Genomic DNA, 25,935 nt, shown 5'->3' with positions numbered 1-25,935 from the left:
TTCGACTCCGATTTCAAGCAAGTGACGTCAAATCTGCGTACAGTTTTAACAGTAAACAAAAAAGTGGCACTTTTTAAAAAATTTTCATGAGTTACACTGTATATACAAGTATTTGCTTTAGATCAATCAACATCCAGACATATTTGCTTGGTAAATCTGTAACAGACTATAGAGTTTGCCGTTTTGAGGAGGAAAGTATACACCGATCAGCCATAACATTAAAAACCACTTGCCTAATATTGTGTAAGTCCCCCTTGTGCCACCAAAATAGCTCTGATCCTTCAAGGCCACAAGACCTCTGAAGGTGTGCTGTGGTATCTGGCACCAAGACGTTAGCAGCAGATCCTTTAAGTCCTGTAAGTTGTGAGGTGGGGCCTCCATGGATCGGACTTGTTTGTCCAGGACATCCAACAGACGCTCGATCGGATTGAGATCTGGGGAATTTGGCGGCTGGGTCAACACCTTGAATGCTTTGTCATGTTCATCAAATGATTCCTGAACAAGGAACACATTATCCTGCTGAAAGAGACCGCTGACATTAGGGAATACCGTTGCCATGAAAAGGTGTACTTGGTCTTCAACAGTGTTTAGGTAGGTGGTACGTAAAAGTAACATCCGCATGAATGCCAGGACCTAAGGTTTCCCAGCAGAACATTACCCAGAGCATCACACTGCCTCTACCGGCTTGCTTTCTTCCCATAGTGCATCCTGGTTCCATCTCTTCCCCAGGTAAGTGACGCACACACACGCACCCGGCTGTCCCCATGATGTAAAAGAAAACGTGATTCATCAGACCAGGCCACCTTCTTCCATTGCTCCATGGTTCGGTTCTGATGCTCACGTGCCCATTGTAGGTGCTTTCCGTGGTGGACAGGAGTCAGCATGGGCACTCTGACCGGTCTACAGCTACACAGCCCCATACACAGTAAACTGTGATGCACTGTGTGTTCTGACACGTTTCTATCAGAGCCAGCGTTAACTTTTTCTGCAGTTGGCACAGACGGGCTAGCCTTCTCTCACCCATGCACATCAACGAGCCTTAGGCGCCCATAACCCTGTTGCCGGTTCACCAGTTGTCTTTCCTTGGACCACTTTTGGTAGGTACTAACCACTGCATACAAAAGGTCTAGATGGCATCATTTTCGAATGCATGAAAGTCGAAAATGACGCCATTTTGATCTACAACGTCCCGCTTCTGAGGAACGGTGAATGCAGCAATACCAGTATTAAAGTGGTATTGATATAGCTGCTGGAAATATATCAATATTGTGATACTTTACAATCATGATACACATTTCTTTGTAGTATTGTAGGACATTGTAGGACAGTGCCTTTACAACTCCATTATTACTCACTATAACAAATAAACTTTTAGGCTAAAATCTGTTTTTGTACTAATTGTACTGTCTAAGTCTCAAATCGAATTTTCTGAAACGTTAGCTCTGACAATAGTGCTGGCTGTAAGTTTTATATTAATGCACTCGTTCTAATACATTATTCGTTTCTATAGTAACAGGTCATTCATTGCGACTTGTATAATGGACGCTTCACATCACCTAAGATTAATAATAAACAGATTGAAAAAAAAAAAATTGTGTTAGACATCTAAGCAGTGATATGGTGATGTTTTGTGTAAGGAGATGTTTCTCTAACGTTTATGGAAGGAGTCTCCAGTGTCAGTGCTTTGTAACACTAAGAGCTAAAGCTGTAAATTTAAACGTTACATTTTCTGACATGGGAGTCTGCAGGACAGAGAGTGATGTGGTTTCTCTGTAACATGCTGCAATTTTTCCTATCAGTTAAGTTGTAGTCGTTGCAGTCACTAACTTGTTTTGAGGATGTTCTTCAGCATTAAATGTAACTTTAAATGGACAAAAAAATACAGCATGTTCTAGTATTTTTACTACTACTACTACTACAATTACTACTAATACTACTACTACTACTATTACTACTACTAATACTAACACTGCTACTATTACAATTACTACTAATAATACTACTACTACTACTACTACTACAATTACTACTACTACTACACTACTACAACAATTACTACTAATAATACTAATACTACTATTAGTACTACTACTACAATTAATACTAATAATACTAATACTACAATTACTACTACTAATACTAATACTACTATTACTACTACTAACACTGCTACTACTACACTTACTACTAATAATACTAATACTACTACTACTACAATTACTACTACTACTACACTACTACTATTACTTCTACTACTACACTACTACAACAATTACTACTACTACTATTACTACTACTACTACACTACTACAACAATTACTACTAATAATACTAATACTACTACTATTACTACTACAATTAATACTAATAATACTAATACTACAATTACTACTACTAATACTAATACTACTATTACTACTACTAACACTGCTACTACTACAATTACTACTAATAATACTAATACTACTACTAATAATACTAATACTGCTACTACTACAATTACTACTACTACTACACTACTACTATTACTTCTACTACTACACTACTACAACAATTACTACTAATACTATTACTACTACTACTACACTACTACAACAATTACTACTAATAATACTAATACTACTACTATTACTACTACAATTAATACTAATACTACAATTACTACTACTAATAATAATACTAATACTACTACTACAATTCCTACTAATACTACTACTACTATTATTACTACTACTACTACAATTACTACTACTACTACTACAATTACTACTACTACTAATAATAAATAAAACTATACTGTAGGTCAATAGGAAAATAAACAACTTCGCATTGGGCCACATCACACCAGTCTGTCTTCGATTATTTTCCCTTAACAGCATACCCCTAAGTGTTCTATACATTTTAATCCTTACACATTACCATTCCCTAATTTCTCCATCTGGGGATTAATAAAGTATTATCTTATCTTATCTTTCAGATTTCCTTTCCACGGCACGCCATGATGTCAAAATGTCTCCATTTTTAAAACCGAGACATCGGACAAATCTTTAAACGGAGCAAAAACTGAGAAAATTACACTATAGATATAGATAGAAAAAAACCCCAGTAAAAACATTGACACAGGACTCAGTAGAAGGCGGTAATGTTTAAAAGCATTTTAATGACATCGCACATATTTAACAGAGAGGGGTAAAAGGTCTACAGGTGCAGTTTCATACAGTCGGACTATAATGAGGTTACTATACGCCCTCACCAGCCCTGATGCTGCGAAAGGATTTCATTCCTATTACGTTATTTCTGATTGTGCAGTAGATGATTTTCTTTTTTCTTTTTTTGTTTCTTCATTACATTACATACAGTGACAGAGAAATGCACACTATGTATCAAACAGCTGTATAATGTAGCCAAAAAAAAGAGAAAGAAAATCATTATAATGAGTAGTGCTATAGCCAACAAGCAAGCGACCGTTTTATTTATTTTTTTGAGTAACTTTACCGTTATTTTATTCCAGTAAATGCTCGAGCTCCACTTTCCACTTAACATCGATGCTATAGAGTGTTTATAATACAGCTAGTTTTTCAATACTCTGTACTAGAATTATTTGAAACATATATTATGATGCAACTCAACAGAAGTGACCAAAAAAAAAAAAAACCTAAATAAGGAAAGGAAGGAAAATGTAAAAAATAAAAAATAAAAAGGAGTACTTTTCATATAGCATATAACATTCTTACATGTCAAAAAAAAAAAAAAGTGGTTTTAATAAAGGACACACGACAAGGAAATGTTAATCGACCTTCATATTAGCGAGGAGTTCTACGGCTTTACAGCCTGGAATTGTTAAAAGGCAGGTTGGGCCATCATGGCGACTATAGAAGCGAATGGAATTTTCTTGAAGGTTCCTTCATATGGAAATGTCAGATTCAGGTTCAGAATCGCACAGTGGAATCGATTTCATCAAAGCGTCACCGTCTTGCTCCCCGACAGCACAGAAAGAACGCAGCGCATCCCTCTGAGATAGCCTCACAAAATTGAGGAAAGCGGGGGGGTTTTTGTTGTTTTTTTTTTTTAAATAACCAACCCATCCGAAACAACACAGTTACGTAAAAGAGTGATATTCATAATCAATAATTCAAATCATAGCTTTAAATCGAAAGACAATAGAAATCGAACGGAGTAGAAAGACACATCTGGTCCTCGGAATTTCCAAACCTGACCCACGACACACCCTAGCTAAAAATCGTTCTTTTTACTTTTTTTTTGAGAATTTTTTTTTTTTTATCATATTTTTTTTCTATGTAACTTTGGAACCCGATCAGAGGGACTTCAGGCACAGAGTGTGGCGTATTCGCTCTTCGGCTTGCATGCTGGAATATCACATGAGGTGAACAGATAGGAATGAGAGAGAGAGAGAGAGAGAGAGACAGAGGAAGAGATAAAAAGACAAATTTGATGAAAGCGAGGAAACGGGACGTCTCTGCTGCTAGGGGAACTGGTCTCTACTGCTTCTTCTTGCTGAAGAGACTGAAACGCTTCTCTTTGTCTTTCTCCTTGTCTTTCTCCCGCTTGCCCGGGCTCGACTCGGTCGTCAAGGTGACGGTTGCCGGGAGTGTGTGGGCACGGCTGGAGGCAGGAGTGCTCTGGTTGCTAGGCGTAACGTCAGACTTGTCCGAAGGGGAGGAGCCGCTGACTGCGTTCTGAATAGCCTGCATCCACGTGTTCATCTCCTCCTGAGAAAAGGTCACATGGGGAACAAGGGTGAGAGATCACACACACACCCACACACACACACACACACACACACACAGGGTATGTGCTGAACATTTCAAAGATGTCCAAAAATCACAGTTTCCTCAAACCTGTGCTTTGCTTTCTTTCCTCGAATGGTTTCTCGAAGGGTTCTTTGGACAATTAATGGGTCTTACCTTCACAATTGGAACCCTCAAGAGTTCCCTTAGGATAAAAAATGAAAGAATACTAGCTATGCTACATGGAACTTTTTTTTTTTTTTTTTAAGAAGTGTTTATCTAGACTAGAATGGAAACAAAGCACATGACAATGTAAAAATGACATGAAAGCAACGCTTGTTGTGCTCAGAACCATGTCATGCGCTCAGATGAGGAATTTGTGACAATTTGTTAGAGGGATTGAACTTATTATAAAAAATTAAAAAAAAACCTCTTTCTAAAAAAATTTTTTGTAGGATTTTACATAAAAACTTTAAGGTTTCTCCAGAGAAATAAATTGAGGAATGCCTAACAATTTCAGATTGAACTGTATAATACAATATACTACAAACAACAGATTTAATTGACTAATAATTCACACTGTAACCATAACAACGCTCTTACCAGTTCTAGCTAAAATCGGCTAACTATATTAATGTCGGCTTGCTCTCTATATAAGGCTCATTATCAGTAATGCAGATCAACTGTAAAGTTTCCAGAAGTTTCCAAGCTTCCAACACTGCAGATCGTAGATATTTTGAGATGATGTGGGTTTTAATTATTTTTTTTTTCACTGTCTGCCACAAGGAGGCACTGCTGAGCGGTTTCTACATGTTTAACCTTTGATTTGAGAATTCAAAACGGTGCCTTACGTCATCTTTGGCTTGGAAGAGATACTCGTTTCCGTTTGTCACTCTGTAAAGAAGGAAAAAAAGAATCATGACAAGAAGTCACAACAAATTGCTCATTTTTTACTGTAATTTCTTTTTAATCACTTCGGATTAGCGCAGGTTCGGCTCACCTCAGTTTGAAGACGTGCTTCTTCTTCTTGTAGTCGATGGCGACCTCGCAGACGGCGTCCTTCAGGCTGACGGGGATCTCGTTGTGGTACGGGATGCCCTGCCCGGCGTTCTTGTTGTCTTTGTAGAAGCCCATCTCTTGGTTGTTGATAACGCAGTACACGTTATGCCAGGACCTGGGAGAGATTTTTCAAAAGGCATTTTTGAAATCAGCAAAACGTTCGCCTCAGTTCTTGAGTGAACTCCTACAATCCTCGTTATACTGTACAACAGCTCTGTCGAATTCTCCATTCTGATTGGTCAGAAGGTGTTCTAACAATAGTTCTAATACAAGATGTTCTCCTTTCTGTATTAACAACTTGCAGAGAAACTTTTATAGCGGACGCACCACATAAACAGATTAAAATACGTGTGTACTTGTTGATATGGTGAAGATTTCTATAAGGAGATAACTTTTATTAAAGGAGTCTCCAGTGTCAGAGATTTGTAACAGTCGGTGAGTTTACATGGACAACAATAATCCGATATTAACCCGATATTAACCCGATACTCTGATTAAGAAACTAGCATGTAAACAGCGATTTCTGATGACCTTAATCCGACTAAAGTCATACTCGAAGTAAACACAAATCGAATTAAGACATGTGGAGTATTCCTGTTTTAGTCGCATTATGGAAATGCGTTACAATCATGTACACACAGTATTAACGTCGTGTGGGAGTTTTCACCGCATTTAGTGACAGGACACGTACACACACGGCAGTGCTCAACCGTTTGACGGCAAACAAGAGAGCATGGCTGCGTCCCAAACCGCATACTTACCTACTATATAGTAGGTAGAAATACACGTCTCTCTATATACTATACAGTAGGAGAAATACATGTATGTCTATATACTATACAGTAGGAGAAATACATGTATCTCTATATACTATACAGTAGGAGAAATACATGCATCTCTATATACTATACAGTAGGAGAAATACATGTATCTCTATATACTATACAGTAGGAGAAATACATGTATCTCTATATACTATACAGTAGGAGAAATACATGCATCTCTATATACTATACAGTAGGAGAAATACATGTATCTCTATATACTATACAGTAGGAGAAATACATGTATCTCTATATACTATACAGTAGGAGAAATACATGCATCTCTATATACTATACAGTAGGAGAAATACATGCATCTCTATATACTATACAGTAGGAGAAATACATGTATCTCTATATACTATACAGTAGGAGAAATACATGCATCTCTATATACTATACAGTAGGAGAAATACATGTATCTCTATATACTATACAGTAGGAGAAATACATGTATCTCTATATACTATACAGTAGGAGAAATACATGCATCTCTATATACTATACAGTAGGAGAAATACATGCATCTCTATATACTATACAGTAGGAGAAATACATGCATCTCTATATACTATACTGTAGGAGAAATACATGCATCTCTATATACTATACAGTAGGAGAAATACATGTATCTCTATATACTATACAGTAGGAGAAATACATGTATCTCTATATACTATACAGTAGCAGAAATACATGCATCGCTATATACTATATAGTAGGTGGGTACGCTTTTTGGGACACAGCCCACAGCTTCAAGCAGTCGTCTATTTGCACGACAAATAATTAACTGCACTTGAAGCTTTTGTAAAATTAAAAATTAAATACCCAAAACTGTACACGGTTCCATAACGATGACGAACTGTATGTGGATACGTGAAATTCTGGAGGGAACGTCGGCCGGCGTGGCGCGGGGACGTAATGACGTGTGCCTATGTTCTATAACATGTAAAACGGGGACAAAGGAATATTCTAAAAGCCACTCATGTAAACATGAGTGAATCAATCAGAATATTGTCTTATTCAGAATAAGGTCAATAATTAGATTACTGCTCTCCATGTAAACGTAGTCAGAGGTAAAGCAGCATAACATGACTTAAGAGAGGAGAGGCTAGGGAGAGGGAATGACAGTTTACAGCTGCTATAATGTAACCGATATCAGGAAGTAACTTATTTCATGGACGTTCCACAACATTAAATGTAACTATAAATGGATAAAAAAAGTCTTTTTTTTTATTATTAATAAAAAAAAAAAATGTTAGGGCTGGCAAATTGCTGTGTATAAGAGCAATAAAATACTTCATGCTGTCATTAAATATATCAGTAATTAACATTGGGGTGCTTCATCACAACATACCATCGTTGATTGTTTTCCAATATAACAATATGCAAATGATTTTTTCCCATGCAGAAGACATGATGCAAACTTCAGGAGCTGTAACTAACTACACAATCATTACTATGAGTTTCATTACTAGTTACTGAATAGTTAATACTACAAGTTTAAGTGGCTAAATTTCCATCCGTGAAGAAGGTGGAGTTACCTGTTGGATGCCTTCTTGTTGTGGCCCTCAAACTCATGCTTGCGGTGTAGGAAGCCCTCCAACTGGGCGGAGGGAGACTCTTGACTTTTGGCCGGCAGGGTGGACGATTGGCTGCCCTTACCGCGTCTGCCTGAGGTCGGGGATGGGATGGGACTCGGCTCCTTAGAGCTCCGCTCGGGCACGCCGTTCACGATTTCTCCGTCCACTCCGTCCTGAGATAAGACAGAGACGCAGAGAGAGAAGAGCAGAGAAAAGTTTATACACTGCTGAGGGGGGCGTGTCTGAAGTCACACAGCTCTGACATGACTGCTACTTAATGATAAGAAGCTTCTCCGTTTTTATGGACCACACAGACCTCAAGAGTCCCAGCTACTTGTTCTCTTCTGGCTCACAAAACCAAGACTCATGAATTCACAGCTCAGTTCTTGAGTAAGAGCTGAACTTAACCCCACCCCATGTGAGTGACCACACCCTAAACTTTGCAGATGTCTTAAGAATCTTGTCCAAAACATACATAATTTCATGTGAATCCCTGCAACAAATCATGAGTTAAAGCTGTTTGAGTACTTGAGCCAAGATTGCTAGGCTGAGTGTGTGTGTGTGTGTGTGTGTGTGTGTGTGTGTGTGTGCGCGTGTTTAGGATGTAAGATAATTCACCCGTGGGGATTCCTGGTCTGACGGCAGTCCGTTCTGAGCAATCTGCTCTCCTTCTCTGTGGAAAGACGAGGAATTTTTTATGCAGGATTAAAAACAAACAGAACTACTGAACGTCTCACAAGGTAAAAAAAAAACCAATACATTCTTCTACAGTGAGTTTGTGAGCATGATTACCTCTGCTGTGCCTCGATCTCCTGCTCCGGCTCTGGCGTCGGGGGTTTTCTTCTTCTCTCCTCTTCTTCTTGCCTTCTTCTCACTTCCAGTAACTCCAACTGAGAGAGGAAGAAGAACAGGTCACACCGATTTGACACACAAACACACTTTGCTCATTTCCCCTACTCCTTTGTACGAAGAGGAAATTCACTTCCCTTTATGAAAGAAATCGTTTCTTTCTGAAATTGTAGCTGATGATTCGGTAATGTACATATTGAAAAGGAAGCCTAGAAGGAGAAACGCTGCGACCGTAACTCTACAATCATGCAAGTAAATCTGATTATTATAGAAGAGGAAGTACTGGCTATGAGGAAGAGCGTGTACTGCCCTCATTTCAGTCACAGGTCACGATACTTCTGCTTTCGAGAAAACATTCCTCACAAGAGCGTTCCTTTCCGATAACGGCGGCTCCGACAATACGATGCAAGTCAAATTCTAACACGCTATCGTTTCTATAATAACGGATCCTTCACTGGGACTTGTACGCCCGATTCCCCGTATAAACTACACTTAATAAGCGTAAAACGTGTCGTTATTTAACAAAGAAAAATGCATAATCTTTAATAATACTAAATATGGTGAAGTTTTTCATGAGGAGATGTTTATTTAACATTTAGGCTTTAGGACGTCTTCAGTTTTCCAGTTTCTCAGCAACACTGTAAGTAACTACAGTATAAAGTGATCAAAAGTATCATGTATCGTTCTTTAATTAAAAGATGTGAATATTTGGCGAATTGCAGTGGTATAAGAGGGAAAAAAAACACTTCAGGAGATGCTGTTACAGAAAAATAATCAACTTCAGGCATCACACAAGACCGTTTTTGAGTATTCTCCTATTAAAGCACAGTACTAAATAAATAATAATAATAATACTAAAGATGAAAATTATTTTTTTTTAAATATAAAAGAATAAAAAAAACTAATTAAAAAATACAACTGATTCTGCCTCTTCTTATTATTATTAATTATTAAGATATTAGATATTATTAATAAGAAAGTGTTGTACATGGAAAAAATGGCACAAGAAATAAAATAGCATAAGACTTGTACAAAAATAAAACAATAAAGCAGCATATAAATAAAACATCCAGACAAAAAAATTGTGACACAAAATTAAAAGAAAAGTACAGGAAATACCCCAGACTATCACCCTTCAACTCTGCTCAAATGCCAGCATGTACAAGTAGGTTATAATTCATAATAATTAATAATGAAATCAATATTATTAATAATAATAATAATAATAACAATAATAATAATTAGGATGATTTTCAATGAAAAATAATAGAAAAAATAACCTAGTTCGAGCAAACTAAAGCTCTATTCTGACTGAAAGCTAAGCGGGTAACGTAATAATGAATGATCTCCTATGGCTTTAATCCCTTCATGAACACAGTCTGGTATCTCTGGTAAAGATGTATAAACGTATAAGATGATTACATGATATACCATCACACACACACACATATTTACGATTGCTGGGGGAAAAAAAAGTGCGCTAAAATGACTAAAAGTAATGGGGTGTGTATCTCACCGTAGTCAGCCTCTCCAGCGCAGAGAAGCGTTCCTCCCAGGTAGCGGCTGACTTCTCGAATGCCTCGTGCCTCTTGATCAACTTCTCCACCTCGTCCACACTCTGACCCACCTCCTTACTGGACAGGTACGGCTCCTGACCCAGCAACCACGCCTCGGCTACCCCCGCGTCCCTTGAAAACTGGTGCACTTCCAAAACTACACACACACACACACACACAGACAGAATAAAGGGAAGTGAGTGCCAGGATGAGTAAAAGAGAACATACCTACACACACACACACTCACACACACACACACACTCACACACACACACACACACACAACTTCTGCGTTTCATATCATATCGGAATGAGGAACATGACACTGAGCTAATAATAATAAACGTGAAAGAGAATGCGAAACTTGATTTTTTTAAAAAATGGTTCGTTCCACAACATGATTTCTGAATTAAACAGCACATCTGGATGGGTGGGTGGGACGATGGTTCTATCAATTTAATCAGGTCAATAGGGACACGCCCACTTTTCCAGCAGCCACGGTTCTGGAAGTGAATGTTCCCTTTCGTGATGTCACAGTCTTATTTTCGATGATTATTACTATATCAGAGTTATTACGTTTCACGAAGCGATCTGTTTTTAATCCCACGATGCAAGACGGTCTGGCGTCAATTCACACGTCACATATCTCCATGGAAACCACGGGTGGGTTTACCTTCGGGATTCTGGGTAATGTAGTACTGAAGTGTTACGCTAATTCTGAATTAAACGCTATTTTGAAAAAAGTTACAATCAGACTTGTGGGTTCTATGAGAGTGTATACTACTATTTATATCATAATGTCATAGCTCATGGTTAGTCTAATCAGGTATTTAAAAAAAAAAAGAAAGCGCTAAAAATCAAATGATCTATGGAATATAAAAATAATGGCATATCTACTTCCTGAACCTCACTTTTGAGTTTGATTGGATTATAAAATATGGGCGTGTCTTTGCTGACTGGTTATTATTATTTTTTGTGATTTTATTGGGTTTTTTTTTATTTTACTGGTTATTATTATTTTTTTGTGAAAGTCACTGCACTTTAGTGGAAGATTACAGGAAAAAAAATAATTTTCTTAATTATGAATTATGAATCTAAGCACTTTGGTGGTTCTGATTTCAGGTTATCATTAAAGACAATGAGGCTTAAAATGACAGATATATCTATCTATCTATATATATAAACTTATGTATATGTATTGTCTTATACATAAACCTATGATTCAATGAAATGTTTAATCAGTCGAATTTTCCAGATATTATGAAGATATTATGTTTTCATGTCATGTTTCTTGGAGCTCTTACAAAATTGCTCGGAAGGTTGTGTGAGCAACGTTCTATTAACATTAGTGAATTCTTCGAATCTGCTGAACATTCTCTGTTAGCTATAGGTAAGGGTTAATCCACAGACAACTAGGTGTGCGTTACGTGATTTTAATGCACGACACGGAGCCACAGAACGACCCGATGCCAAGCGGAGTGCATTAAAATGGCGTAACGCACAACCAGCCGTGGATTATCCCGCTTATACCGCGGTCGCTTGCCAGCACTGACGAGTTAAAGCTGTCATTCATGTTTGCAGTGTGAAATTGGACTGAAAGGATAAAATAGCGGTTAATTTTTTTTAGTTATCTTATATACGGGTTGTCAGATCTGTAAGTCATACTTAGAGATAAAGTAGTGCGATAAGCTTACATTTATGTGAATGAATTATAATAAATAGTTATTAGAGAGAGAGAGAGAGAGAGAGAGACTATGTTACTATGGTTACAATTGTTTATACGCAGCAGCGCGTTAATTTACTACCTGTGCACCTGTGTTTGAACGCACACCTTCCAGCCAATCAGAATCGAGTATTCTGACAGACCATGGTATATACTGAAAATATCTAATGCTTAACACAAGTTGTGCTTTTTTCCAATGACAAATGAGCACGTCCTGTTGGAGGAAACGAATACGTGGGACTTACTCAGTCTTAGCCACTCCCATCTGTCCTCCCATTTGTCAATCATTTCTTTCCTCTTGTCCGTCAACTGTAGCAACTTTTCTTTAATCTGTGCACAAGATGCAAGTGAAAAACGATTATTTAGTGTACTTGCAATCGCAAGTGTAAGAATGGAAACACCACAGTGGACTGTACTGTACACTGCTCCATTTTATTTCCATATTTAGAGTGCGCAGGCTTGTCCCTCACCTCATCTGATGCGTAGTGTTTGCGTGCCAGTAGAGACTTGCCCAGCTCGATGCAGGCGGTGAAACTGTCGTTGCGCGCGTCGATCTCGGCCTTGATGCCCTGGTGGTTGTTCATAAGTAGCTCCACAGAGGAGACGTCCCTGCAGCAACCCAGTGAGCAGACACACGGTCAAGCGAAATTTAATTTTACCCATGAACCCAAACAACACACGTTGTATATGTCGTGACATTTCAGGACGTACATCCAAGGATTATCAGGATTATACATACAAGTAATGTACACACTGTAGGTAGATTTACCAAGAATTTTCTACACCTAATAATAAAATAAAAGAAGCACACAGGTTTTCCTACAACCCCAATTCCAAAAAAAAGTTACTTATAAAAAGGTACACATTTTTTTACACCCAAGCATCTTACTGACCTGTTGCCAATGAACCTCAATTAGTTACAAAATGTTCCTCCAGCTGTTTCTCTTCAGTAACACTTTACTTTTCCAGCCTTTTGCTGTCCCCGTCCCAACTTTTTTGAGACGTGTTGCGGCCATCGAATTCGAAACGACCTTATTTGTTTCTTAAAATGCTACATTTCCCTCAGTTTAAACGTTTGATATGTTTTCTATGTTCTATTGTGAATAACATATGGGTTTATGAGATTCGCAAACCGTTGTATTCTGTTTTTATGTACATTTCACGCGGCGTCCCAACTTTTTTGTGCAGAGTCAGCACATTTCAGTCCTCACACTCACCTGGGATTCTCCTGAGCCTCGATGAGACGGATGACGTCCTCCATCCAGAGCATGAGGTCACGCACCATATTGAAGAAGCGGAACTTGTCTCCGGTGTCGAGCAGACGCGCCCTCCGTCCTTCACAGGCTTCCAGAAGGTTCCGCCACGCGTCCAGGACTTCGCTCTCCCTCCGTTGGATATCGTCAGCCTTATCGCCGGCATACGCCGACTGCAAACGTGTCGCGTCGTCCTGCAGCTGCCTGACCTACACACACACACACAGAGAGAGAGAGAGAGAGAGAGGAAATGTGACATCTGGATCAGAGATCATGTTCAGGTCATTTTTATCTTAAAGATGCAATTAATTAAAAATGAAATATCCCTGTTAATATAATACAAAACACTGGGATTTTACTGTCTGTGTCTGTTTACATTAAACAATACCATTTGAATAAGTAGTGTCATAATCACAGCAGTAGGTTCAAGCTAATTCATTCTATTAAAGCCTTATGTACCTGCGTCCCCAGTGCTTGAATGTCGTGTTCAAAGGTGGTGTGCATCCTCTGGAGTGCCTCCACCGTGTTCTGGTCTCGTCCGAGCTCTTCCGGAAGCTTCTTGTGCTTGTCCAGGATGCGGCTCAGGATCTCCTTGACGTCGTGGTAGAACTTATGCAGCTCGTAGGAAGCCGCGAGGATCTGTGTGCGAGTGTCGATCAGCTCCAGAAGGTCCGCCCAGGCCTCGTTAAGCCCGTCCTTCCACTCGGCGACGGTCGCAGCGTCAGCGTGGCCGGCGTTGATGAGGTCATCGGCCATCCGGTTTACACCGTCCACACGTTCCTGACCGATGTTCCCGGTGTCGCGGGCGAACTCACGGAAACGTTCCTGCAGCATCTGAGAGAAAGAGAATAGATCAACTACGGCATTACAAAAAATGTGTTGTTATTTAACAAAGGATAAAAAAAACGTAAAATAATCGTCGATATGGTGAAGCTTTCGTTTAGTGCAATTATTTTAAGTAAGCATAATAAAAATGAAACATGGCCGTCCTGGACATCCAGAAAGACACATGGAAAGAGGAAAAAAAGTTAAAGGTGGAGCGCAAATCATTGATTCTCCTGCAGGCTTACAGTGACGTGCTCGTAGTCCTGGCCCAGCTCGTGAGATCCTGCCACCACTTCTCTCTCAGCGATCCACTGCTCCAGATCGTCCACCTCGCGGTTCAGCTGGAAAAGACGGAACCTCTCGTCCAGTTTTCCTCTCCTCTCCTCCGAAAGGTCCTTCAGTCCTGCGTACAGCTTATCCACCTGTGATTGCCGCATGCCTATTCTCTCACTGCAGAGCCAACAGACACACACAGGAAGCATCAGACACATTCAAACGAATCCAAATCAATCAGGTAAAAATGACTCATCTTTGAACGGGTGAGAATCAGAGTATCTGTGTCAGATCCAAATTCCGATTTGACTCCTTCGAGTCCTTCGTTAGTGTGCAATACTGGAGTATTGGCAATAAAATGAAATAAAGTTGTAAATCTTATACTCACTCACTAACCTTTGATGCCCATGTTCATGAATCATGATTACGTTTTTGTAATATAATATTTTTGTCATTATTTTTTTACCGACACTCAGCTGCGACCTGATTGGCTGAAACATAAAAACACGCTTGACATCACTCTACACTTTAAAAAAAAACCTAAATATACTCTATATCCTTTGTAGTTTGGAAGCCGGCGGCTGCTACTCATAGTATCGACGTTAAACGTGCACGCTTCCGAAAAACGAATTCTGAATATGGAAATGAGTGCCTTTAAATTCCAAACTTTTCCAAACCTGTTCAGGAAACCTGCGTTAAAACTCTAGGGATTGTTAAAAAAAAAAAAACCCTCAGTCCTCAATCCAAGTCCAAGATCAGTAAAATATGAATTATTAGGCTTTGTAAAATGACCGATTGCTATAATAAATCAGGATGTGGGGATTGAGATGAGGGAGGCTGGTGTACCTTTCGGGGTGATTGTCAGCCACCAGACCGCGGCTGGTCTTGGAGAGCTGATGAACGGTGTCGGCGTAGTCCTCCATCGCCTGCTCTAGGATCTGGTGTTTCTTCAGCATGGCTACGGAGCTCTGTTCATCCTGACAGAGAAACAAAACACGAGCGATCAAACAGCAGCTTAACCAGCTAATAGTTTTAGGATCATTTCGTCTGGATGGGATTATAATAAATCACAGAAAAACTTGCTTGATGTTTAACCACACGGTCACACCAGGAGATGTTTCCCCCAAATTTGCTCTGCATCATACGCTCATCGTGTGCATTTCTATCATGAGTTTACTGGTTGCCGTGGTTTCCTTGGTAGTACTTACTTCTGCGATATGCAGCTAGTTACACAATGCTTGGAAAACCATCCAATTCAGCCACTAATCATGTCTTTCCATGTGAAATGATATTCCTTGCTTTTATTTTTTTTTTTAGGGAGGAAAATCACTTGCGTACTAATTCCATAGCATGCATTGTGCTCCAGGTGCCAGTACCAAATCTCCCTGCAGTTCTTGCCTGGTGTCCCACTGAAGCTAAGCAGGGTTGAGCCTGGCCAGTACCTGGATGGAAGACCTCCTGGGGAAAACTAAGGTTGATGCTGGAAGTATTAGTGAGGCCAGCAGGGGGCGCTCACCTTGTGGTCTGTGTGGATCCTAATGGGTCCCAGTATAGGGACAGGGACACTATAAAAACAATACAGTCTTTCGGATGAGACGTTAAACCGAGGTCCTGACTCTCTGTGGTCATTAAACATCCCAGGACACTTCTCATAAAGAGTAGGGACACAACCTGGTGTCGTTCTCTATCATGGCCCCTGAATAATCCCCATCTCTGACTTGGCTACATCATTCTCTCCTCTCCACTAATAGCTGGTGTGTGGTGGACGTTCTGGCGCAATATGGCTGCCGTCGCATCATCCAGGTGGACTCTACACACTAGTGGTGGTTGAGGAGACCCACCTCCATACTTTGAGTGTCTAGAAAAGCGCTATATATAAATGTAAGGAATTATTATTATTATTATTATTATTATTAGATGTGGATTTGAGTATTTTAGCAAACCGAACTGGAAAAAATACTGTGACTGAGCAGTTTAATATAAATTTATATATAAAAGTATATTTCAGTTTTCTATACATGCCATAACCAGCACACTTGTCACTTTCCCCGCCTACTTTACACTTCCAGCAGTTGCTTCAAACTGTACACACCTTAGCTTTCTCCTCTGACATCATGTAAAGCTCCTGTTCGCTCATCCAGGCCTCCGCCTCGGCCGCGTCGAAGTAGTACTGCTGCGCCTGATGGGCCTCCTCCAGCCGCTCGTGCCGCTTCGCTGTCTCCTGGATGAGGAGGTTCCAGAGGTCTTGTAGCTCAGCGAGACGTGCTCTGATAGCCTCCACGCTCGGGGTGTCCTCCGTCACGATGCTCTCGCTGCGCTCGAAGATGTCATCGCAGCGTGGCTGGTGTCCCTGGATCTCCTTCTGCAGGGTCTGAATGAAAAAAAAAAGGCACGATGTGGTGGAAGTGTGTGTCACACAGGAAGTGTAGCAGTGATGTTGGGTCTGGAAGGAAGGTCTGAGCGATATCACGAGGAAAACCGAACGCAAAGGTTTGATTGTTCAGCAGATTCTAACGTGTGTGTTTCGGTACAGCTTAACGGCTCACCTGGTTCTTCTTGATGAGCATCTGAACAGTCTGTAAGTTGTGCCCATGGTCTGTTGAAGTAGCCAGAGGCATCCTCTCCTCAACCCAGAGCTGTGAAATGAAGGAAATGATGTCATTAATGTCTCACACACTTACTCAAACACTCGGTCGTTAGACCGTCAACCGACGAAGGTTCGACTCACAATTTCGTCCTCGACGTCGCGGTTAAACTGGTGAATCTCCCTGGAAGCCATGAGAAAGTTCTTCCTCTTCTGAAGAGGATCGAGCAGCTCTTGGAGCTTCTTCTCCACCACCTCGCGCCGCCCGTCCACCTCGTCCGTGTCCTTGCCCTCCTGCTGCAGCACGTGAGCCTGCGACTGAAGTTCCTCCACCTCCCTCTTACGCACCTCCACCTGCTTCTCCAGCATCTGTGCAAGACAACAAGCTTGCTTTACATTTCCGAGGGAAAGCAGTCACTGAATTCCGTAAATCTGGTGAGATGATTTGGATTATTGATACTCTCATGTCTTATATTGCCAGTTAAAAGTTTGTACACCTTGATTCAATATGGACTTTTCATTATCTAACTGAACACAGGGAAATATATCTATAATTTTGCTTATATTAAGAAATACCTTATTCTTAAAAGAAGTAAAAAGATCCACAAGTGCAGTAAATCAGAGTACTGTAAATGAAAAAAATACATCTGGATATATTTTGTATAATCATAGATTATCGATACTAGATCGATTTTTCCGTTTCTATTTTTCCCTGTTTTTATTTTCGTTTTATTGAATTTCAATACTTTTCCCAGGACTGGAAATATGGACGTATCTTTAAATTCCATGATTTTGTACTTCTGAAGTAGATTTAAAAGAAAAAAATTTGTTTGATTAATTACAAATATAGTTTGATTAATTTGAATCCTTAAAATGCCTGGAATCTACTTTCTGTAAATTGTAAACATTTAAAAAAAAAACTGATTCATGCACACATGATTCAAATGATTCAAGTCTTGTTTCAACTTTGATTCAAATGATTCAAGTCTTGTTTCAAAAATGTCATCTCCGCGTCCTGCTGCTCTGCATCGTGTGATGTTTTCTCTAATGACGGCAAATCCGAGCCAACTCACGAAGCTGATCAGTAGGTAAAAACTCAAACTGTTCAGCGCAGTGGGTTTCCAAGACCGGCGATAATAAGAAGCTTGAGGAAGTAGAAATCTTACACAAAAACATTTCAAATGCATTTCAAGCACTTTATATTTCTTTTATAACAATTATTGTACAGGGATGCAGAGACTACAGAGACTTATTTGCGTTTAAACTTATTTCACCTCATGTTTATCCATATCTATATATTTGATATATTGCTACAGTATATGCTCATATGCTGTCACTTCATGCGTTATGGTCACATGACCTTTTCACAGGTGGTATACGCTCTGTGTACCCTTAGCACCCCATGGTATTCTACATACAGTAGCTATCAATTTTAAATCAGCTCGATCTGCAGACTTGAAACAATGTCCCCGCTGCTCGTACCTGTTGTTTCTTCAGCAGGATGTTGACACTGGTTAGATCTTTGCCGTAGTCGTCTGATTGGATCTGACCCTCCAGACCCGCCAGCCACTTGTCGAGATCGGCGCAGCTCTGCGTGAACAGCTCGGCCTTGTTGGCATCGAACAGGCACTGCGCTTTGGTCTGCGTGGTGGACTCAAGCTCCTGCCACTGCGTCTGCAGTACCGTCAGCTTCTCCTTGACCACGGCCTCTGTCTCAGGCTTCTCTGAGACCAGCTGCATCCCTTCCTACAGAGATGGAGAGACAAAGGGAAAGGGGTTTAGGCAAGATGCTACATTTTTATTATGTATTATGTAACAAGTCGATTTTTTTTTTTTAATACAAAAGTAAATGAACTACCTCAGCTAACTAAATCCAACTGATTTGATTATTTTTTCCTCAGCAGTTTTAAAAAAAAAAAAAAGAAAAAAAAAAAGGTTCTGGATGGATTCTGCAGGTTGGTCCTGGATTTCAATTATAATAAAAATAATAAACTTACGATCCAAAACATTGAACAATAATAATCGTTAGAAAATATAAATAAATTAATTAGAAACATAAATAAATGAGACAAAAAAAATCTAAAATAAACCAAAAAAATTTTTTTTTAATTCCAAAAACAAACAAATAATTAATTTAATAATGTTCGTGCATGTATTGTTTTGTCATGGTAATTAGATCACAAGACAGAATCTATTACTATACATCGTTGTTACACGTCTTTATTATACACGATCATGTATATGTATTAATAAAAGTATTACTCAATAATAATATTATAATAAAAGTATTAAGAACTGAAATGTAGATAATGTGCCCTTGAAATTAGTCAGCACGTCCATTAACACACTCGACCACTAGGGGGCACTTGCTTTCCTCAAGCTACCCTGGAATGAACGCATAAAGGCCAACAAAATGAATAAAATAAAGATGAAGGATGAAGGGAGAGATAACTGTGTAGCCGTAACTGGCTATCTCAAACCTCAAACCATTAAAGATTCATCTTCATTTCTGTAAATCTCTAAAAGAGGACATCGCTGCTGTTCCACTGATGTTTTGGAGCTAAGTCTGTGTTCCCTAGCATTACTCATCCACTTTGGCTTTGTCTACCACTGACCTCACACACTCATCTGAGGCATGTCAGCTAGGCAAAAAAGTAAAGCAATTAAACCTCAGACTAACTTTATCAATCTTTTCCAGCCACTCTTTGTTGGATTGGAGCTCGGCCATGAAGGCTTGGTGCTTGAGCCACTTGCTGTGCAGGTTTCTGGCCTCGTCGTACGACATGTCCTGCGCCGTCAGCATCTTCTCGTTTATCCACAGAGACAGCTGCGGACACACACAACAGAAAGAAGAAAGCTTAAGCAACAGGAGGCGCATCGATGCTCGCAGATGTTCGTCAAAAGCGTGTGAAAGACTTTTAAAGATACACCAGCTGGTATACAAACACATGAAAAGTCCAAACTTTGTTCCCATAGCGTCCGCGTATCAGTATGTGCTGGAGTCCTCCTTAACCTCGAAATTTAGCCGATTAGCCAAGACGTGTCTGGCTAACTGTTTAGCATTGTACAAACTACATGTCTAAATCATTAGACGTGCATGAACAAACACGAAGCGCCTCAGTAGCAGTATTTCTACATAAACAGTTTCTATAAAATAGTAAAGAAATTAATTAAATTGGAACTATAATATCATCCAAATCCATTTAATGTATAATTCCGACGTCAAACTTTGGGCCACGCCTCCTACCCGACTCTAATAAAAACGATTTGGCTTCAAGATGGAGCTATAACTGTTCTTAGCTCTGTGACATCCTTTTGTTCAGTTTTATATAGACAAGTTTGTCAAAAACCACATCAAAGAAAACTAAAATGCTGAACAACTTAAAAGCACTTGAAGCATAAAGAAAAAATAACGTAAAGTTCATACATCAAACATGTCTTGGCTGACTGATTTGGCTGATTTCACGTAAATGGGAAGAATTGTTGAAATTTCAATATGCAATATGCAGTATGTGGATCTGTACCTCCTGGCAGTCCTGCAGGAACTTCTGTAGGTCTCGGTTATCTTTAAGTCTCATCAGGAGCTCCACAGCCGCCTCACGGTTCTTCTTATGTCTGCAGGGTAAAGGTTTGAAAGTCACGAATTCGTTCAGTCACAACCGAGTCATCGTTATAGTACGCCGTAATTTATCATTGGGAATTTAACGGTGCATTAGGTAATATTAGCCTTTTTTTTTTTCAAGATTAGGTCTCTAACGGTTAGGTGGGTTCAAAATTGAAATGATTCCCGCCCATGTTAATGAAGCTCCACCCCCTGGATCTAGAGTAGAGTGTCTATAAAATGACTGACAGCAGGCGCATCCAAACAAGTTTCCTCAGCGACTTTATACACTTATCCATTCGACTACACCTTTAAATCCAAAAGTTACTTGAAAATGTATGCAGGGAAAGTTAGGCATATTCAGAAACGGGTAACGCACATGCTGAAGTTGATTTTCTGGGCTCCCTTTTAAGAATATGCAAATCACCTGTGTGTTGTTGACGCATAAAAATATGGACTGAAGGAATGTAATAAAAAAAGAATCACTTCATCTATAAATAAACCAGTCGTTTATTTATAGACATTGGACATTACAGGGACTGTTAATTAATTATGTCATATTCGTATGTTTAATATTGGCCTCAAATGGCAGTCTATAGTTTCTGAGTGTATTTACAGCATAAAACATACATTTCAGTGTGACGTAATCGTGTCAGACAGTGGTACTGTGTCTCACTCGAGCAATTCTGCATTCGAAAAAAAAATCCAGTGTTAACTCTCGCATAATTTCTGAATTTCTTTCACTGAGCTCTGAATACAGCCCAATCTGTGTAAAGCTCAGGTGAATGAAGAGACAAATTCAAATAAATTTTAGTTACTCGTCAAAAGCCATTACACGAATTCTAAGAGAAAATGAATACGTGTGTATTTCTGTAACCTGTCATCAATGGAAGTTGCTCTCTCCTGAATCTTCTCAGCGTTGATGTTTCCGTCACTGGCCAGTCTGCGTCCGGCCTCCACCACGCCGTTGATCTTCTCCTCGTTGGCGTCCATAGTGGTCATGAAGTCCTCTTGCTTCTTAATAGCAGCTTCTGCTCCTTCTAGAGTGGTGGGCATCTCAGTGTGGGCCAGCACATACTCCTGCAGAAAGAAAACATGAGATTAGGAATAAAAATGTTTTTCTTAGCATTTTAAGAAACTTGAATAATATTTTATATGAAAAGTGTCGATGGAACACACATAACGTCTTAGAGAACTGTACATACGGTATTTATAAAGGTTTTCATATTTTACTCGACTGTGCAAACATCAAAACATTACCTGATTGTTGAGGAAGGTCTCGGCCTGCTTAGTGTCCCTGAGGAACAGTTGGTAGGCGTGAGACTGGGACAGGAGGTTCTGACGGTTCTCCCACATCTTATGCAGCTCGTTCCAACCGGTGTCCAGTGCCTGCAGCCGCTGCCTCAGGAACATGTGCTGGGCGTCCGTCTGGCCTTGGGTCACCATCTCGCCCATGTCCCGCATCTTCTGGTAGTCCTCTTCGTAATTGTCGATCTCGTGCTTGATGCCTTCGTGTTGGGCGAGAAGCTTCTCAGCCTCGGCTAGGGTGTTGGGCATATCCTCAGAGGCGATGGCCGTTTGCGTGCGAGACAGCCATGACTGGAAGTCATCCAGCTGGCGGAGGAACTGTTGCAGCTTGCTTGCTTCACCCAGAGAGGCCTCGCGGTTTTGCAGCGTGTCCTTCAGCTCTTCCCAGACACCGCCGATCTCCGCCAACCTGCCCGTGATAGCCTTGGCTTGTTCAGGATGCTCAGCTGCCAGACGCTCTGCCTCTCCACGCAGGTCACCCAGTTTGGCCTCGATGGCGGCCAGGTCCCGCTCCATCCCCGTCAGCTTGCGCTGCAGTGCCATGACTCCGGTCAGGTCATTACCCAGGTCCTGAGTGGACTCGATCACTTTGGTCTTCTCACGGATCCACGACTTGGTCTCGTTGCAGTCCAGGTGATAGTTCTGGACACCCAGCGCTGAGTTAAGCGACTCCTTCTTCTGGTCCACCAAGTCTCTGAACTGGCTCCACCTACAGAGGAGTATTTGTGGATATTTACGTACTCAGTAAATGAACTGTGAACTGTTATGTTATGATACCAATAGTTTGGTGGTTCTGCCTTTTATACAGAAAAGGCATTAATAATATAGGCATTTTTTTTAACAATATATACCTTTTTTTGTCAACTCATCTTCATTTAAATCTTTCAACCGTGTACTGCCGCTTTAATTCAGCGCAAGTAGCGTGGCAAAAATTTTTTTAATTTGACTCAACGCCGAAACTCCCGCTTCACTGCTGCAGCGTCCGGTGTAAAAGCACTCGTTCATTAACATGCGGTACAGAGATTACAAACTGCAGTTTTGTCATCACTGTCACCCAAATCAAAGTAATTCAACACAGGAGACATCTTCTTTACACACAGCACAAATTCGATGTGTTTTCCCGCCCTCTTTTGATCGACAGGATACAATCGGCCCTGATCGTCGGATGTTTTTAAACTATCGGTAGCCGATAGCGTGAAAAATTGCCTTTATCGGGCGATACCGATTATCAGCCAATACATTGGTGCATCTCTAGAAACTACCAACTTCGGTGTGCTAACATTAACTCTGCCTCGGTTGGTTATTTTTTCTATAACAGCACACCACCAAGTTTTATTCCTTACATCTTGACACCGCACACAGGGTTCGAAGAGGACAAAGCTGTCATTAAAAAAAACAAAAAACTTCAATGAAATATATTTCAAAACACATTTTGTTAAATCTCGTTTTAGAAATGCAGATTTCAGGCACATGGATATATAAGAAATCATTAGAGGATCATCTAAAATGGACCGGTTTGTAAGATTTAGATTTACCACAGAAGACAGACTGAGCTGTGGGAATTTTTTTCATTCTAAGTATTTTGATGTGTTCAGCCTATTTTGACTCGTACCACGTTGACATTTTTTTTTACATTCCCGAGCAATTCCTTTTACTACGATTACTATTCTGAAGCATTACCTTCAGCAGAATTGATTTAATTTAAATATGCTGTTGGCTGTAGATTGTTTGTCTTCTCTACATTTCTACATCTCTGCTTTGTGATGATGTCACTGATTAAAGCATATTGAATCGCATTGAACTGAACTGAAGGTGTATATTTGATCACACTGTTTAAGTTTAATGTGCACGTAGGTTCGTGTGCAGTACGGACCTTCGGTTTGGCCGATGTGTTTTAAAAAAAAACAACAACATTCTTTTGAATTCTGAACCCTCGAGATAAATGTTGAAACCTGCCTGGTGTTCAGTTTGTCCTGCTGAGCCTTGATGTCCTTCTCGCTGGGGTGTCCACTGTGTATCAGCTGCCGGGCGATCTGATTGACCACAGCGACACGGGACGCCTGGTTATTCATCTCAGGCTCCAGACTCTCGAACCTGGAACACATCATTCATTTACTTGGCACCGAAGATAAAACTGAGAATGGAGCTTGACAAGTGCATATTGGATTCATTGTTGAACTGAAATGAAACTCTCAAGGGCCACCGATGGATGTGAAAATGGAAACAATAGTGATGCTGCTTAGTTGCGGAGCCGCAAAGGAGCCGAAGAGCCTCGGTTCTGGCTTTCTCGCGACTCTGCGTGACTCAGCAGGGACATCTGGTGCAATAAATGCTCCTAATGTGTGATTTCTGTTGCACACTGTATAGACATGTGAGGCTTTTCCACAGTATGCTACCATGACTTCATCGTTGTTTCATATAACCTTCGCTGGAGATGAAGGAACACTTCATAGTGCCTGTTCGCTACATTCCTGTACAAAGCTATAGAATCAAACGCCACACACCAAACCAGGCATGGGTCAGGCATTAAAGATCAAATACAAACAATTTTACATCAGTCTGTACTTTTTCTTTTTTAAACAATATAATAAAATTATATCCATAATATCTCAGGCAAGTATACGATGACATTATTGATCACGATATCAATCTTAAATCATCACATCCTCAAGCACAGGCCTGATAAATAGCTATTCTACCAAGTAAATCATGTTCAGTTTCAACCTCCAACCTTTAACTCCTCACCTGTGCTGAATAACTTCCAGGTCCTCCAGCTTCTCTGGAATCTCCATGCTGTTGAGCCACTGCTCCTTCTCGTCGATCCAGACCTCGCAGGCATCAGCCTCACTGAACATCTTATAGAGAGCCAGTGCATCCTGCAGAGCCTGCTTCCTCAGCCGGGTGATCTCTGCCAGCTCCTTATAGCGCTCCTCGATGCCCGCCAGGCGTTCGCTGATGTCGGTTGACTGGGCCAGCTCATCGGGCAGTGCCTGAGCCTGCTCGTGGAGTGAATCGATCACGGGCCGGTAGCTGGCCACGTCGGCTACCGCGTCCTTGTGCTTCTTAACCAGCGCCTGCGTGGAGAACTCATCGTGGCCGACGTCGTCACTCGAGACGATGCGCAGCGCGTCCAGCATCCAGGCGTCCACATCGTCAGCATCAGCTTGGAACTGGTGCAAGCTGCACGCCTGCTCTAGACGTGCCTTCCGGACTGCAGCGAGTCGCTCCAGCGCCGTCCACTGAGCCTGCACATCGGCCACACGCTCGCGGATCTTGGCCTCGCCAAAGTGTCCGGCGTCAGCCATCGCCTGACCCTCACGCACCGTGTGCTGCAGGTGCCCGGCTCGGCCACTCATCTCGTCCTCAAGCGCCCGGTGCTTACTCAGCAAACGCACGGCACCAGTCAGGTCCTTGCCGACGTCGTCTGATGACAGGATCTGCTCCTTCTCACGGATCCAACCCTCCTCCTCAGCCATTTCCCAGAAGAACTTCCAGAGTCGACGAGACTCCTCCAGACGTGCGCGTCGCTCAGCCGCCAGCTGCGTCAACTCCTGGTAGCAGAACTCCAGGTGAGCCACGCGATCACGGATCACCTGCGGATCACACGGCTTGTAACCTGTAGGAAGTGGCAGACACAGGAGAACCATAAGAGACTGAGATAAACAGGAAGGCAAGGAGAGAAGAAGAAAATGCGAAAAGAGAAAGTGGCTTTTAAAGCGAAGGAATAAAAGAAAATTCAGAGAGGTGT

At 40.8% G+C, this 25,935-nt stretch overlaps 1 protein-coding gene across 2 annotated transcripts in view; it reads right to left on the bottom strand.

Annotated features, from left to right (window-relative positions):
* Window positions 1-3,140: 3,140 nt before the first annotated feature.
* The window catches only part of sptbn1 (spectrin, beta, non-erythrocytic 1), an 83,971-nt gene continuing 61,176 nt past the window's right edge, over window positions 3,141-25,935 (bottom strand). For both annotated transcript variants that reach the window (XM_053635686.1, XM_053635687.1), the window contains 23 exons: window positions 24,933-25,803; window positions 24,144-24,281; window positions 22,140-22,896; window positions 21,757-21,959; window positions 20,803-20,893; window positions 19,959-20,105; window positions 18,761-19,024; window positions 17,423-17,647; window positions 17,241-17,330; window positions 16,787-17,065; window positions 15,541-15,671; window positions 14,667-14,871; window positions 14,056-14,430; window positions 13,561-13,805; window positions 12,814-12,952; window positions 12,589-12,673; window positions 10,580-10,776; window positions 9,007-9,104; window positions 8,833-8,887; window positions 8,176-8,387; window positions 5,749-5,922; window positions 5,600-5,642; window positions 3,141-4,730 (listed from right to left, as the gene is read on the bottom strand). In XM_053635686.1, the coding sequence (XP_053491661.1) occupies window positions 4,500-4,730; window positions 5,600-5,642; window positions 5,749-5,922; window positions 8,176-8,387; window positions 8,833-8,887; window positions 9,007-9,104; window positions 10,580-10,776; window positions 12,589-12,673; window positions 12,814-12,952; window positions 13,561-13,805; window positions 14,056-14,430; window positions 14,667-14,871; window positions 15,541-15,671; window positions 16,787-17,065; window positions 17,241-17,330; window positions 17,423-17,647; window positions 18,761-19,024; window positions 19,959-20,105; window positions 20,803-20,893; window positions 21,757-21,959; window positions 22,140-22,896; window positions 24,144-24,281; window positions 24,933-25,803 (5,255 nt within the window). In that variant the 3' untranslated portion in view covers window positions 3,141-4,499. The remainder of the gene's footprint in view (window positions 4,731-5,599; window positions 5,643-5,748; window positions 5,923-8,175; window positions 8,388-8,832; window positions 8,888-9,006; window positions 9,105-10,579; window positions 10,777-12,588; window positions 12,674-12,813; window positions 12,953-13,560; window positions 13,806-14,055; window positions 14,431-14,666; window positions 14,872-15,540; window positions 15,672-16,786; window positions 17,066-17,240; window positions 17,331-17,422; window positions 17,648-18,760; window positions 19,025-19,958; window positions 20,106-20,802; window positions 20,894-21,756; window positions 21,960-22,139; window positions 22,897-24,143; window positions 24,282-24,932; window positions 25,804-25,935) is intronic.

The sequence above is a fragment of the Ictalurus furcatus genome, chromosome 10 (assembly GCF_023375685.1).
Source record: "Ictalurus furcatus strain D&B chromosome 10, Billie_1.0, whole genome shotgun sequence".
NCBI classification, from domain to species: Eukaryota; Metazoa; Chordata; class Actinopteri; order Siluriformes; family Ictaluridae; genus Ictalurus; species Ictalurus furcatus.
This window is presented reverse-complemented; position numbering and strand designations above follow the sequence as displayed.